This window comes from Phasianus colchicus, chromosome Z (assembly GCF_987193195.1).
Source record: "Phasianus colchicus chromosome Z, bPhaCol1.hap1.1, whole genome shotgun sequence".
Lineage (NCBI taxonomy): Eukaryota > Metazoa > Chordata > Aves > Galliformes > Phasianidae > Phasianus > Phasianus colchicus.
This window is the reverse complement of record NC_143476.1, coordinates 37,487,059-37,501,939: the sequence shown is the minus strand read 5'-3', so window position 1 is coordinate 37,501,939 and position 14,881 is coordinate 37,487,059. Positions and strand designations below refer to the sequence as shown.

General features: G+C 53.4%; 1 protein-coding gene across 2 annotated transcripts; it reads right to left on the bottom strand.

Moving 5' to 3' along the window:
* Positions 1-2,682: 2,682 nt before the first annotated feature.
* Positions 2,683-13,846, bottom strand: LOC149912876 (maestro heat-like repeat-containing protein family member 7). Of its 2 annotated transcripts, XM_090131724.1 has the most exons (19): positions 13,536-13,846; positions 13,256-13,335; positions 12,924-13,049; positions 12,574-12,653; positions 12,236-12,347; positions 11,826-11,924; positions 11,468-11,572; positions 11,069-11,221; positions 10,787-10,938; positions 10,333-10,471; positions 9,328-9,479; positions 8,791-8,938; positions 8,200-8,337; positions 7,619-7,795; positions 6,893-7,048; positions 6,636-6,737; positions 6,421-6,523; positions 6,123-6,182; positions 2,683-5,856 (listed from the first exon to the last, which is right to left on the bottom strand). In XM_090131724.1, exons 1-19 carry the CDS (start codon positions 13,651-13,653, stop codon positions 5,708-5,710), a joined length of 2,349 nt encoding a protein of 782 aa, XP_089987850.1. In that variant the 5' UTR covers positions 13,654-13,846; the 3' UTR covers positions 2,683-5,707. The 2 variants fall into 2 exon arrangements, with proteins under 2 accessions (XP_089987850.1, XP_089987849.1); XM_090131723.1 differs by having other exon boundaries at positions 12,574-13,049.
* Positions 13,847-14,881: the final 1,035 nt, after the last annotated feature.

Genomic DNA, 14,881 nt, shown 5'->3' with positions numbered 1-14,881 from the left:
CTCCACCACCTCTCTGGGCAGGCAGTAAAGCAACAAGCAAAGCAATTTGCAGCAGTAAAGCAACATGCTCATATTGATTTAAATCTCTGACGTTTATTTAATGTATTTAAATAATGGGGAAAACACTGAAAACACAGAAATGGCAGCACTGGCCAGAACCAGCAAGACCCTTTTCGAGTTCTGGAGACAGCTGCATTTTAACGTTTTATATCAAGCTTTATGTCAACTATTTCGTGCTCAGAAGAGAAATAGTTCCCTTCTTCTGTGCTCTCTCTCACTGCACTATTCTTCTGTAGCTAGTTTGTCACGGGTTATCCTTAGATATAAGTCCGTGACAGGGGGCACAGGACCCGGGAAGAAGAGAGGAAAAAAAAAAGGCACGAACGGTTTGCCGCGACCCGGCCGGCCCCGGGCCACGTGCGCTCCGGGAGAGGCGGAAGGGCAGAGAGCTAGCCGGTAGTTTTAACAGAAAGAAAACACAACGACAACGATCTCAGGAGGAAGGGTAATTTACTGAATCTAACTAAACCAAACAAAACGAGAGAGACAAGAGTATCAAGAAATGAGAGTCAAACCACGATAGTGCGAGGGAAAGCACGTGCTTTCTCTGCGGCGAGCCGAGACGGCGGAGCCGGGCCAGATGGGGAGAGGCAGCCGCTCCGGGTCGTGTCCGCAGCTCCACCCCGCTGCCTCTGCCCGCCAGCTCGTCCGGGGATGCCGTCCCCTCCCCTCCCATCAGGATGCTCAAAGAGTCCACAGCAGTAAACGGAACCAGAACATTAACTCGTTAACTCCCACTGGTCCACATGATGTTCTGATGTGGAATACTGACAACAAAAATCACAAAACCACAACATAGTTCCAGGTCTGCATCTCTTGGCAGGCTAAAATCTTCACAGAATCACAGGGGTTGGAATGGACCTCAAGAGATCATCCAGTCCGGCCCCCCTGCTACAGCGGGATACCCTACTCAGGTAGGCATCCTGCCAGGCCTTGGATATCTCCATAGAAGGAGACTCCTCAGCCTCTCAGGGCAACCTGTGCCAGCGCTCCGTCACCCTTACCGTACAGAAGGTCTTCCACATGTTAGTATGGAACTTCCTATGTTCATCTTTTAGGCCATTACTCCTCATCCCCCAAGTTTAATCAGTGGCAGCTTATCCTGTTGTGGCAATTGTGGAGCACTGTCCTTCAATTTAAATAGCAGTTTCACTCCCCTGGCTGTGTGGAGAACACACACGATTGATGGAAGCCACCGTATTGCACCTCAGACCTCGCCTCACCTCACCTCACCTGCGTGTCAGGCTTTGTTTGCTAGACTCAGCCATCTTCCTTCTCACAGCACAGGATTTCTGTGCTCTGCATCCCTATGAAGCCTGCTTCTGCTCGAGTTCTGACTGTCTTTCTTGAAAACAAATGACCAGGAGGCTACTCTCTAATTTACTCGATCTAATATTTTTGTTCTCTGCCCTGCAGATCACCTGCATCCCCCGTCACTGACTACACGGCATTTTAAACCTCTTGTTTAGGTCAGCTGTGCCCAGCATTTAGGGCCAGCAGATAATCCTTCATCCACTGTGACAGAAGACACAAAAACTTGGTCCATACCTGCTGTAGACAAGCTGCTGTCCTACTTTAAAAAAACAAACAAACCAACCAGCCAAAGCAAACAAACAAACAAATAAAAACTGAAGCAAACAAGAGAAACTGTTTCCAGAAAATAAGCCTGCGGTGCAAGAAGTAATCTACTGCCCTTCCAGAAACATATGGACAGACGTGTGTTCTCCGCCCTGAGGAAAGACTCGGGTAGCAGTCTTTATTGCCCGTTCCCATATGCAGACCCACACGGAAAGACTATCTATTTTCCCTTCTGCCCACCAGTTCACTTCAAATGCAGCCCATTTCAGATCTGTCGAGGCCTCCAGGCAGCAATATGGAAAACCCAAGTCAAGGTATTGAGCTCTGGTTGGAATGAGGAACTGATTTGAGCCAGGAGGAATGGCAAGAAGTTCAAAAGGAAACTCTTGTGTTGTTTGTTGTCTACAATTGCTGAGATTGTTCATACATGATATGGACATTTAGGTTTCAGTATAAACTGTACAATGACTTTGACCGATGAGATAGAATGGATTTTGACTGTTATTTCTGGCACGGGCCACGTTTTGCTCTGACTATATTCCATCCCGTCTGCATTTCTAGTCTTGCAGAATGCCTCCATAGCACTTATAAGTGGATAAGGTCACAGAAATGGAACACAAACATGAACCAAAGCGTATTTACATGTGTCTCGCTCCGATTTATAGGAGGCAGAGGAGGTTCTTTTAATATCTGTGGGGCACAGCAAAGGCTGAAAGGACCATGATCATGATTCACAGGAGGAGAACAACAGAGGCAACAATTAGAGGGGCCCTGCCCCCAGCCAGGGGGTGGAAAGGGATAATGGAGTGTACTGAACTGAGTGGATTCCATGGCGCAGCACATCAGAACCACGGAAATACGAGTGCACTGTGGGCACCGGTGCACAGTGCACTCTTAACACCCCTGAGTCACAAAGGCACAGCAGTAATTTATATTTCTGGAGTGACTGGGGGCTCCCAAGAGTTGACTGTGTTGGAGGCCAAAATAAGCCTCACTGGTAAAGACTGGCAAAAGCACTCTATTGAAACTGGCGCAGGCGCTCTGTGGATACTTGGTATTGATTTCCTCAGAAGGGGATGTTTTATGGAGCCCAGCGGGTACTGGTGGGCCTTTGGAACAGCTGCTGTAGACAGAAGATGTTAAGCAGCACAGATTGTTCTATGAGCTGGTTTTGCTATTAAGCGAAGCAAAGTGAAGGGACCCGCACAGGAAATTCAGTTCTTAGGCGTAACTTGGCAAGACGGGCATTGTCACATCCCAGCAGATGCGGTCAACAAGATTACAGCTGTGTCTCCCCGCTCTTGTAAGAAAGAGCCGTGATCTCTTCTGGGCACAGTGGGCTTTTGGAGAATGCGTGTTCTGAACTATAGCCTCACTGTAAGACCTCTTCATCAGGTGATGCAGAAGAAGAAGAATTTTAGGTGGGGCCCCAGTCAGCAGCAGGCTTTTGAGCAAATTAAACAGGAGATAGGCAGAGCTGTGACCGTGGGGCCAGTAAGGATGGGACATGATGTAAAAAACATCCTCTAGACTGCTGCTGGAGAGAGGCCGCAGGAGATACCTGAGGCCGTCCTCTTGCATTCTGGAGTCGAGCACTCACAGGCTCTGAAGAGCATTATAGTATGACTGAAAAGGAGTGGGTTTGAGCTGCTCCCAGAGTAATCAATAGTACTGATACGCAGGTCCTTTTAGCACCTCGACTGCCGGTGCTAAGTGTTTAAAGGGAAGGTTCCCTCCACCCATCATGCCACCAGTGCCACTTGGAGTAAGTGACTTGCATTGATTACACAGTACGTTGTGGAGTTAGTTACATGAGCATGAAGGAGATACGAAGAAGTGACATGAAAACCCACTTCCGCAAGAGGAGCCCAGTTCCCTCAACCTTTCCTCATATGAGAAGTGCTCCAGCCCTCTGATCGTCTCAGTGGCCCTCCTCTGGACCCGCTCCAAGAACTCCACGTCCCTCCTGTACTGGGGGTCCTTTGTCTGGATGCAGAACTGCAGATGGAGCCTCACAAGATGTGAGCAGAGGGGGACAATCACCTCCCTCTCCCTGCTGGCCACCCCTTTCTTAATGCAGCCCAGAACACAGTTGGCCTTCTGGCCTGCAAGTGCACACTGCTGGCTCATGTCCAGCTTCTCGGCCACCAGGACCCCTGTTTTGATGACAGAGCACCATCCGTTAGGAAGACGCTGTTTTTAACATCTGGTCTTTGGACTGCTCTTGTCCAAAAGCTTTTGCTAGCAACCTTGTCATACTATGGAGATTTGCTATTGAGACAGAAAACTCAGAGTGCCAAAAGGAAGGGATTATTTCACAAGGTTATGCAGGAAGAAAAAGTCAGGATGAGTAGTAGGAAAGTCAGTAGCTCAAGGACACAGAGCGAGGATTTCTGTTACAAAGTAGGTTATTGCCACAGGTAGATGAGAGCTTAGCAAAATCTTGCCCTTCAATTGAATGCATGCTGTGTTTGCTCGTTTGGTAAATTGTGCAGCTCCGTGTATCTCTGATGGCAGTCTTTGCTTAGGCAGTCGCATCTACAGCCTGCCAACCCCTTCCCTCTCTATTCTTTATAGCCAAGCAAATGCCATCTATATGCAAAAGCCTGACCATTTACCATGTAGGCGGCCCACGATGCCATCCAAACTCCTTGCTCTCCTGTATCTCCTGCTTTCTATTTCTTTACCAGTGCCTGTAGTATTCCAACTCAGTCTCTCCTTCCTCAGTTCTTGTGCACAAGGGCCTTCCCACCAGAGTACCAAATCAGTTCATATGAGAAATTTCCTCAAGTGACTCTTCTCCCTACGCATTTACTCAACCTCCGTTTTGTTGATTTCATTAGTAGTAAAAATAATATTACTGTTATTTTAAGAGTTGTATGTCAGCAAAGAAGGTTTGCAGAATCATTCTTTGCCCCGTTTTGAAATGCAAACTGAAAACCAGAGATAGAGCTCTGAGTCTGGATTTCTGGGTCTCCCAGATATAAGAAAAGAAAAGATGTTTTTTTTCCCCTTGAAATACAAACCCATTTGTCTTATTCCACATGACGCTCATGCTCAGGCACACAGCACAACTGAGAAGCAGAAGCTTTGCTTCCCAGCACTTCAGCTTTGCAAGAAGCTAGGAGAACCATTACTTTCTTGCTTTGTATCTGTCACAGGCCCAGCAAAATGAGCAGGTATCTTGTTCAGGGCTGCGTACGTGTCCACCCATGAAGTTAGTCTTATTTTGTACACGGAGGGCGTAGTGGCCTTGACAGAGTTTGAAGAAAGGCCACGAGGTTCTTAGGAATGATGAATGCCGGTTTGGGATTTTTTTTTTTTTTTTTTTCAGTGGAACTGCATGCTGTTGCTGAGTGTCCAGTTCTCCAAAGGATCTGTATCTCCACCCGAGGCCTCTGGTCCCCCTGGAGAGAATCAACAGCATTTCCCAGCTGAGTATCGTCAGCAGACGTGCTGAGGATGCACTCCTACAGCCCACCGCTACAGAAACCTTGCACATAAGCTCAACTCGGGAGGACACCAAGGGAATGGCTTTGCAATCCGAGTCTTCTTTGTAAGGACAGATGTGACATACAAAATCAAACTCCATAAGGCATGTAAAGTTATATAGTAGGTATGTTTATTATGGTGCCGGGTGCGAGGGTGATGACTCCTAACTCGCACAACGAAACACTTGTTGGTTGCTTATTTATCACACCAAATCATACATATAGGTAAGATGACACAACAGGTGGGTTGAGCTTGCTTGAACAGTTCCAAGATGTCGTCATAATGTTCCAATTAGGTCGGGGAAATCATTATGATATGTTCCGCCTCTGCATGCATGCGTTCTGCTCTCTGGTGGTCACAGGCAGAGGTCTTCTCCAAGTCTTCTTCACAAAGGCTTTCTGGTGTACTTTTCGCCGTAGTCAGTCACTAACTACAGACCCAGTTCAACCAGCAGGTTCCTGTTCTTTGTTTCAAGATGTCTGTCAAGGAGCTCCTGGACTCCTTGCGTTGTTAAGGGGGTCTGTCTTGCATGACAGGAATGCGTGTCATGGCAATGTCACTGTTCTAGAATTACATTTCAGGTGGTTATGCAGGGGCAGCAGCAGAGTGCTGCGAGCCTGCTCCGTCCTGATGCCTCCTGCTGCCTTTGATGTCTCAGCATCTGTATTGTGTCGGCTGCCAGGGAACGGACTGCCAGACAGATGTCATCTTCCAAAGGCTGAAAGGCTGCAACAGAAGGAAACAGAACAGAGATGAAACCCACCAGCACCTCCTGACCGTACCATCGCGACTCATTGCTCTTCCAGGCCCAGAGTAGCATGTGAGACTGAGGGATCAGCTGGAAGCCACTGCTCAGGAGTGCCCTACCTGCCCCAGGAATGCTCCTCTGTCCCTGCAGCATTTCCTTGCAGCAGAGCAAGGCACAGCTGCATGCTGCCCAAGCTCAGCCCCCTGCCCCCCGCCCCAGCACACGCAGCACTGCCCTCACTCACCACTGCAGATTTCATTCAGCATTTCCTCACTTTGTTCCCCAGATTGCTGCACAGCCAGCCCTAGGGAAAGAGCTCCCGTCAGACGCCCACTCTCCAACACACTCCCCAGAGCACAAACTGCAGCCCAGCCAGCCCAGTTGATCCCCTCCCGTGCTGCAGGCAGGGATGGTGCCCGAGGGGGCACCTGAGCAAGGCACCCATTGGGGCTACTAGCACGAGCAGGCTGTATCCGGGGGCCGCAGGGCTACGCCTTGCTGCTAGGGCAGGGCCCAAAAAGGGACTCAGGGGTTGGGCTCACTGATGAATTTGACAGCTTCGCATCGCAAGGAGGTCTGAGAATCCTTCAGGTATGGCAGGCTCTGCCACAGGTATTCCTCCACTGTCCTCTTGTCCTGGTGCAGCTGGAGAAGAGCAGAAAGGCATGGGACTTGCAGAGCCTCCCCAGATGCAGGTGCAACCCCTCCTGCCAGCATCCCCTTTCCCCCAGCAAAAAGGTGGGGGCTGTGTCCTTACCAAACACCTCCTGATCGCTGCTATGTACTCCTGCCGGGCCCGGTGCTTGAGCTCCTTCCACTTCAGGAATTCTGCACAAGCCACGAGTGCTTCCCCAGATGCCTACACAACAATAGATGCAGGGAGATGGCACCACAGACACGCTTCCCAGCGTCTGAGTTCTTGCTGAACTCGCTCTCAATTCCCAGACCATCGCTGCCACCGCTGAGGTGTCAGCACATCCTTGCCTGCATTTTGGTCAGGTCTGTAATTTGTACCTGTGCTACTCTCGGGGTCTCGTCACTCATCTGAAATAGCAGAGGCAGCAGGGCCCTGCGCACAGCCTTCTTCATGTTTCCCTTCTTATACCACAGCACAGCGTCCATCGTATCTTTGAAGAGGCGGATGGAGCCTTCTCGCACTTCACTTGACACCTGAGGGGGAACACGCAGACCTCAGCAACGCACTCTCACTGCCCATGGCGAGCACGAGCGGAGGCGTGGCTGATGTGAAAGGAGATGCTTTGCAGTCACATTCTGCACCATGGCGCTGTGCAGTCGTGCAAAGCAGTGCAACAGGTTTCCAGCACAAGGTGCCTGTGCCCCCAGGCCCCCCAGCAGGTCAAAGCAGCGCTCCTCAAGAAAATCTTGTCAAGGAGACAGGGCTGGTCCTCGGCAGTGCCTCCAAGGCACACACTGCCCACTCAGCCTCCAGCTCCCTGCTGTGGCTCCTGGAGAGAATGCCTGGCACGGGTAGAGGAGGGAGCACTGGCGGGTCTGAAAGTACCCTTTGGCAGAAGATGCTTAGCACAGCAGCCAGGCTGGGCCCCAGCACAGGGGCCTCACATCACGAGGAACAACCAAGCTACGCTGCCAAGGACAAGGCCTGCTGGGCTGCAGAGCCCAGAAGACATCTCATTCTCGAGAGCTGGAGAAGCAAAGAAAGGAGAACGCCCTCTGGTCGAGCACCCACCCACGGAGATCAGCCTCCCACGGCAGACTTACATGATTAAAAAGAGGCAGAATCTTCTCAGCCAGCTCCAGAGCAATGGGACTGGCATGCCTCTTCTCCAGGTGGCGCACTACATTTCTGAAGATGTTCAGCACCTTCAGAGTAATGGGCGTGTTGGCAAACTGCTGGGTCTCCATGATGTCTGGAAGCAGGGCTCGTATGACACTTGCCTGTACAAAACACAGATTTCCTTCTCACCAAAAGGACAGTGGCCACCCTGGCCTAAAACCTCTGATTACAGAGCACCAGCTACACGCTTTGCTTGCTGGTAGCTGCCACAGGAATGGCAGCGGCAGACTCTGGGCAGGCGTGCACTTATAGCGATGGGGAAGACAGGAGAAGGAGGGCAGGTGAGCAAGAACGCCATGGCCCCTGCTCGGCCACCGCCTTTTCCAACAGGCCCCCAGGTAACCCATCTGGAAAGCTCCTGGAAATCTCCCCAGGCAGCCACCAGGCCCCACCAGGCCATCACCCCGACTCCTGAGTCTCAGGCAACCCCAAGGCACAGTGTTGCCCTCCACTCCAGCGCCAGGCTCCTCAACAGGAGGGCTTAATTTGACTAGGTCCTGCTCACCATCTCAGATCTCTTGGACAGCAGGACCAGGCCTCTGAGCACCAGACAGAGCAGTGGCAGGCTTTCAATGTTCAGAAGCCTCTGCAGGACTGCAGGCTTACACAGCTCTTTCAGCATCTCTTCAGTAGGGTGCATCACCTGAAACAAAGGCAAGCAGTGAGAGCCAGGCAGAGGCAGCAGGACTCCCTGCACCCTGCAGCTCCTGGCTCTTCTTGCAGCTCAGGGCTGGGCACTGGGAGACACAGCGTGGCCTGGGGCAGCAGCGCCTTTGGAGGGCTCCACCATCCCTCTGTGCCCCAGGCCTAGCACTATGCAGGATGACTTTCTGGCCTGCTCCTCCTGCCCTCTGGCCTTCAGAAGCCTTTGAGGAGCAGGAGCTGGCACAAGAGAGGCACCAGCCGAGGGTGGCCACAGGCACTAAAGCCAGCTCAGCCTGCATGGAGGCAATGGCTCTCCCCAGCCCCAGCCGTGGCTCTGTTGCTGCAACAGCCCTGTCTCAGGTTTCCAGTCTGGGGAGCAAGGCAGGGGAAGGCGGGGAGCTGGGCAAAGAGAGCCCCGAAGGACAGCACGGTGCCTTGTCCAGTTACTCACAGTGAAGCGGAGGAGGCCCAACTCCGCTGTGGTGACATTAAATATCTCACACAACTGTTGGTCCTGGAGAACATTGCTGAGTTCATCCAAGATCCTCTCTGAAGATTCCAGCATGGGAAGCACACTGTTCCACATCTCCAGGGTAGCGCTGCAAAGAGCAATGCTGTGTCAGCAGGGCTGCCTCCGCCACAGCGCCATGGCTCACGCAGGCCCAGCAGGCCCCAGGCTGTGCTTCAGCCCGGGCCCTGCCACCCCGCGTGCTTGGGGAGGTCTGGTGGCCCGGCCTGGGCAAGCAGGAGGGGCTGAGGTGGCCTTCCCCGAGGGGCAGAGCAGAAGCCTGACGAGAGGCTGTGGGCTGCCTTGGTGGGTGTGAGCTGCTGCAGCCCTGAGGAAAGCACAGTGCGCTGGAAAGCACAGTGCGATGGAGCGCCTGCTCCTCGGGGGTGTCCTGCAGCTTTCCTTGGCTCTGGCAGCAGGAGCGTCTCTGAGCCCTGCTCTTCTCAGGGAACAAACACACGGGGCTGTCTGGGCTGGTACCTTTCACACTGGGGAAGGTCGATCAAAACACTCCTCAGGACCTCTCTGGGAAACTGGATGGTCAGACTGTCAAGCAGTGAGAAGAGCGTCTTTTGAGGTGATTTGCTGCTCCTTTCCAGGCTTCTCTGGATGGACCCCAGAATCTCTGGCACCTGTTGCAAGAACACGGGGAGAATGCTGCTGTCACTGCAGCCAATTGCACCCCAGCCACCGCTATTGCTGCCCTGCCCATTGCTCTTTGCTGGTTTCAGATGGCTTCAGATCACAAACAGCAGTGGAGGGAAGAGCATATCGTTGGCATGGCTGATGCAAAAGTAGATGCTTCAGAGTCACATTCTGCACAAAGGCGCTGTGCGGCCATGCACAAAGCAGTGCAACAGGTTTCCAGCACGGGGTGCCTGTGCCTCAAGTGCTTCCCCAGCCACCCCACCAGGTCGAAGCAGAGCTTCCCAGGCACCACACCACAGCTGAGACAGGGCTGGCCCTCAGCAATGACTTCAGGGCACTCACTGCCCATTTGGTGTCCGCATTTCTGCTGTGGCACCTGGAGAGAGTGCCTGCTGCTGCTGGTAGAAAAGGGAGCACTGGAGGGTCTGAAAGTAAGCCTTGGTAGAAGAAGCTTTGCACAGCGGCCAGGCTGGGCCCCTGCACGGAGGCCTCACATCACCGAGAACAACCAAGCTGTGCTGCCAGGCACAAGGCTTGCTCCTCCTGCCCTCGGACCAGCACAGACTCTTGCTCTCACGCCTTTGAAGAGCAATCGACCTTTGAGAAGCTGGCACAAAAATGGCACCATACATGGGTGGCCACGGGAACTTTCCCTCTCTGGCCCTGCAGCCTACTCAGCCTTGCGGAGGCCATGCCTCTCCCTAGCCTAAGCCACAGCCTCAACTCTGCCTCTGCCCTGCCCCAAGTTTCCAGCCTGGGGAGGAAGGCAGCGGGAGGCAGGGAGCTGGGCAAAGAGAGCCCTGAAGGACAGCACGATGCCTTGTCCGTGTAACTCACAGTCAGACGAAGGAAGCCCAGCCCCACTGTGATGATCGTGCATGGCTCTTCGTCCTGGAGAAGGCAGCGCAGTTCATCCAAGATTTTCTCTGAAGATTCCGGCATGGTAAGCACCATCTTCCAGATCTCCAGGGTAGCGCTGCAAAGAGGGAGCAATGCTGTGTCAACAGGGCTGCCTCAGCCACAGCGCCATGGCTCAGGCAGAACCAGCAGGCCCCAGGCTGTGCTGCAGCCCTGGCTCTGACACCTCGCGTGCTTGAGGAGGTCTGAGGACCCGGCCTGGGCAAGCAGGAGGGGCTGAGGTGGCCTTCCCCGAGGGGCAGGGCAGGAGCCTGACGAGAGGCTGTGGGCTGCCTTGGTGGGTGTGAGCTGCTGCAGCCCTGAGGGGTCCACTGGCACTGGAAAGCACAGTGTGATGGAGCGCCTGCTCCTCGGGGGTTGTCAGGGCTGGTACCTGTCACTGTGTGGTAGGTGGGTCAATACGCTTGTTAACACATCTCTGGGAAACTGGCATGCCAGCACGTCAAGCAGTGATGGGAGGATTGCCTGAACTGATGTGCTGCTGCTTTTCAGCTTTCTGCAGAGGTACCCCAGAATCTCTGGCACCTGTTGGGAGGACAGAAGGAGAAGGAGACAGAAGGAGATTTGCCCTGCTGCCACTGAGATTACTGCTCTTCCCAGTGCTCTGGCTTGACTCAAAGTGGCTACGGATGCCCAAGAGCATCTGAGTGCTTACTTCTGTTAGCCAGGTGCCAGGGTCTTTCAAAACCATATCCAGTATAATCCTGGCATACTCCTTGTCCTCAGAGCTGCAGTCAGCAATGGTCTTATCAAGGGTTATGAGGACGATGCCTGTAATCTGAGGAGTGCGGAGGAATCTTCTAAGCAGCTATGGTAGGAGGGAGAAAAGGGAGGGAAGACAAGTCAGACTGAGTGTGAGAACATAGTGTGGAGGGAGAAGACGAGAGGAAAAGGGCCAAAGAAGACACTTGCTTCAGGGCAGAAACATGCTGAGGGCCCCCACCTTGTCTCTCAGTGCCCAAGCTTGTCTCTCAGATACCCCTAAGCTGTAGAGGCAGCTCTGGGATGCAAAAAGAGGAAGAGGGAGCAGGCTGGAATGTTCACGTCTCCTTACCTGCTGCCTGAAAGTGCTGGCCATGAAACCGCAAAGCTTCCAGACCTGCTTCATAGCCCTCTCACGCACAATTCTGGCCCCGGAGAAGGTGAAGGACAGCAGCAACTGTGAGGAGAGGAGCTGCTGGTTAGCTGGGACTGCTGATGCCCACTCCAGCAGAAGCAGGTCTGCCGAGCTCCTGGCTGGAACCACGGCATCCATCCAGACTCAGGCACCCTGAGCTCGAGCCAAGCCCATCTTGGGGCTACTGCCACTGGGGCCGCTTGCCGGCTCCAGCTGCTGCCAGTGCCGTTTCCAAGGAGAGGGCTCAAATTCTACCAAAGGGACCTCTGGGGGCAGAGCTCTACAACAGACAGACCTCCAAGATACTCTGCAGCCAATTATTGACGCTGCTGATGGGATGGCTGGGATGGCTGTCTAGCATAATCTGCAGCATGTTGTCCATAGCATTCAGGGTCTGCAAAGAGAACAGTGGGTTTTGTGGAAGTCTTTCAGAGGTCGCTCTCACCACCAGGAGACTGCTGTGAACCCCTCTGGCTGCCAAGGAAGGACACTCACACCCAGGGGCTGCAGAGCCGCAAAGCTGCTGTGCACAGACCAGGCTTCAAGCACAGAGTGTTGCCGGGCCCAGGGCGTGAGAGGTAAGGAGTGAGGGGCAGCAAGGGCGGGAGCCTGCCCTGCAAGGATCTTTCTTAACCTCTGGACACAAAGAATCCAGGGAGCAGCCCAGAGGCCTGAGGTTCAGTAGTTGCACCTACTGGTACGTACATGGTTGTAGAGGCAAATGTTCAATTCCCTCCTTGGAGGAAGGTAGAAGATGACACTGCAGCACACGTTTAAGAGATGTAGCATTTCGTCTTCTGCAATTGCGTTCACTTCACTGCAAGTAGGGAGACCTTGATGTTAGGAGCAGTGCCTCGGTGCTGGGATGGATGGGGAGCCCTGCCAGGAGGCACCTCCTCCTCCACGGGGCTGGCCTGGGTCAGAGGACAGTCCTGATGCCACCAGCTCTGGGGCAAGAGCCAAGACCCAGCGGAGAGCTGTGTCAGGGCCACCAGGATCGAGCCCTGGGGATGTGCTGGCAAAACCAGGGGCTGGGCAGGTACCTCAAGGCAGCAATAGCATTCATGCAGTGGTATCTCAGGGCAGTGTTCAGCTGCTCCTTGGGCTCCTCGCACAGTAGAGCCTGCAAAGCACAACCGGGATGGCACCTGGCAGCCACCAGCACCCAGCACCAGCAAACCCGGCACCGGCTGGTAGGGCCTGAGTAGCCCCAGTGCCCCTTGACCAACACGGGCACCCAGATGCTGCTTTCCACCTCCACTGCTGAGGTCTCAGCAACACCTGGAGTCCCATCTGGGGCACATCGGTGTCCGTGCACAATTTCCCTGCCTCCCTCTCCCCTTGCCCTGTGCCCCTCACAGGGCGCAGATTCCTGGGTGCCATGTCCCCTCACCTCAATGTTCTCTGTCAGATTGTTTAGGAAGCAGAAGACATCCAGGCTGTCTGTCAAGCCCGTCTTTCCAGCGGTGCTGCACAGTGAGCAGATGCAGTTCAGGAACTGCATCTTCTGCACCAGATCCTGGCAGGCACACAAGAGACCAAGGAGTATGAGCACAGAGCGCCACGGTCAGAGGGACCGAGTGTTGCAGGGTGTGGCGCAGTGTGGCAGGCCCGCAGGGCAGCAGCCGCTCTGCCCAGCCAGCAGCCCTCCTGCAGCCTGAAGGCAGAGCCAGAAAGACCATCTGGAGATGCAGGCACAGCCAAGACGGAGATGGCTGCTATTACCTTTTCCTCGCTGATGACGTAGGCTTCAATGCAATCTATGGCCTCCTTTTCCATTTCATAAACAGGCAGCCAGTCATCATCTAACCAAGGAAGAGAGTGAGCAGCGCTGTAGAGGGGCCAAAGGCAGGCACAAGCAAAGGAAGGAGCTCTGCCCGCTCCAGCCCTGGGCCCGCTCCCCTGACACAGCCTGCCCGTGCCTGTCAGGACAAGGGGCCCTGGTGTCGAGCAGGGGGCACTCACTGCCCCAGCCCTGCCCACCCTGCTGGGGACCCTCACTCACCAGCATACAGTGGCTGCACCTCAGTCACCTGGTAGGGCTCCGGTGAAGGTCTTCTCTCCTGGGGAGCCCTACTCTCAGCCCAGGCCACCCTGGGTCGTTTAGGAGGTTTCCTCACCATCTCGTGCAGTGAGGGCTGAGGGTGGGGAGGGGGCAGCCGTGGGACTGCCAAGGGTAGAGTGAAACGACGTGGGCTGCGCTCGGGGGCTCCTCGCCAGACCCGCACACTCCTGCCCTGTCGCCTCGCTGTCCTGCCGGACACTGCGGGGCCGCCGTGTCGGTGCCGGCTATGCCTGGGTGTCACAGGGACGGGTCACAAAGGGCCCCACTGTGATCCGCTGCCCCGCCCGGGCGGGGCTGGTTCCGGGCCCCCGGTTGCAATGGCGTAGACCAGACTCCCCAGGGGGAGGGGATGTGTGCGCCTGCTTATCCAGAAAGCTTTGGAAGTGGGCCTGAGAGCAGCTGGACTGCCCAGGCTTTCCTGTTTCTACTGAGGCCAGAGATGGCTGCAGCAGGACAGAGGAGGAAGACGAAGACTCGCTGTCAGCTCACACGCTTGTGAGCTCCAAGGTCCTTATGATTTCTGAATCATAAAGATGGAAATGATAAGCTTCACACAGGAGATACAGTTCCGTGCCCTTATTTCTGTTTAGCTGACAATACACTGTCAAATAATTGGGAACACCGCACTCCAGGAAGGCATTTCCCTGCAATTGATCAGATAATTTTTTTTCTTCTTCTTCTTTTGTTTTATAATCTCTAAACAATACCCATCTGGGGAACGCGGTCTTTTAGAGATTTGGCCTTCTCTTGATGCCACCTGGGCAGGACTGCCGCAATGCCATTAAGTCGGCTTTGATACTTGTCTTCACCGCACCTCATACAGACATAGAAATCAAGTTAAACGGAACGGCTAATACTGATATTAAGGCTTAAGAAGCCTTACAGAGCCACAAAATGAGCAGAAGAGAATAATGAAAGATTTTAACTGAAGATCTGGTAACTTTGCAGAACATACATAAACTCTGGTTCTTTGGATTGTAGTTTGCCTGGGTTGGGACAATTTTTCATATTTTCAGATGGTCTGCTTGAAAACTAGATGGCTATAATTTGTAGGGAGTTTGGGGTTTCTGGTTTGTTTTTTTGGTTTTTTTTGGTGAATGAGGATGCAATAGCAATCTTTTCTCGGTTCTGTATAACCTGAGTGCCTAAATCATTTTTTATCCACCATATGTGAGCTTGCTGACGTGTAAAACCTCTAGCCACAAGCCTGTCACACAAAGACACACTGTCTCATAAGAAAATATTTTAAAAAGTGGTGCCTCTAATAAGAAATTTTGATGATGAAA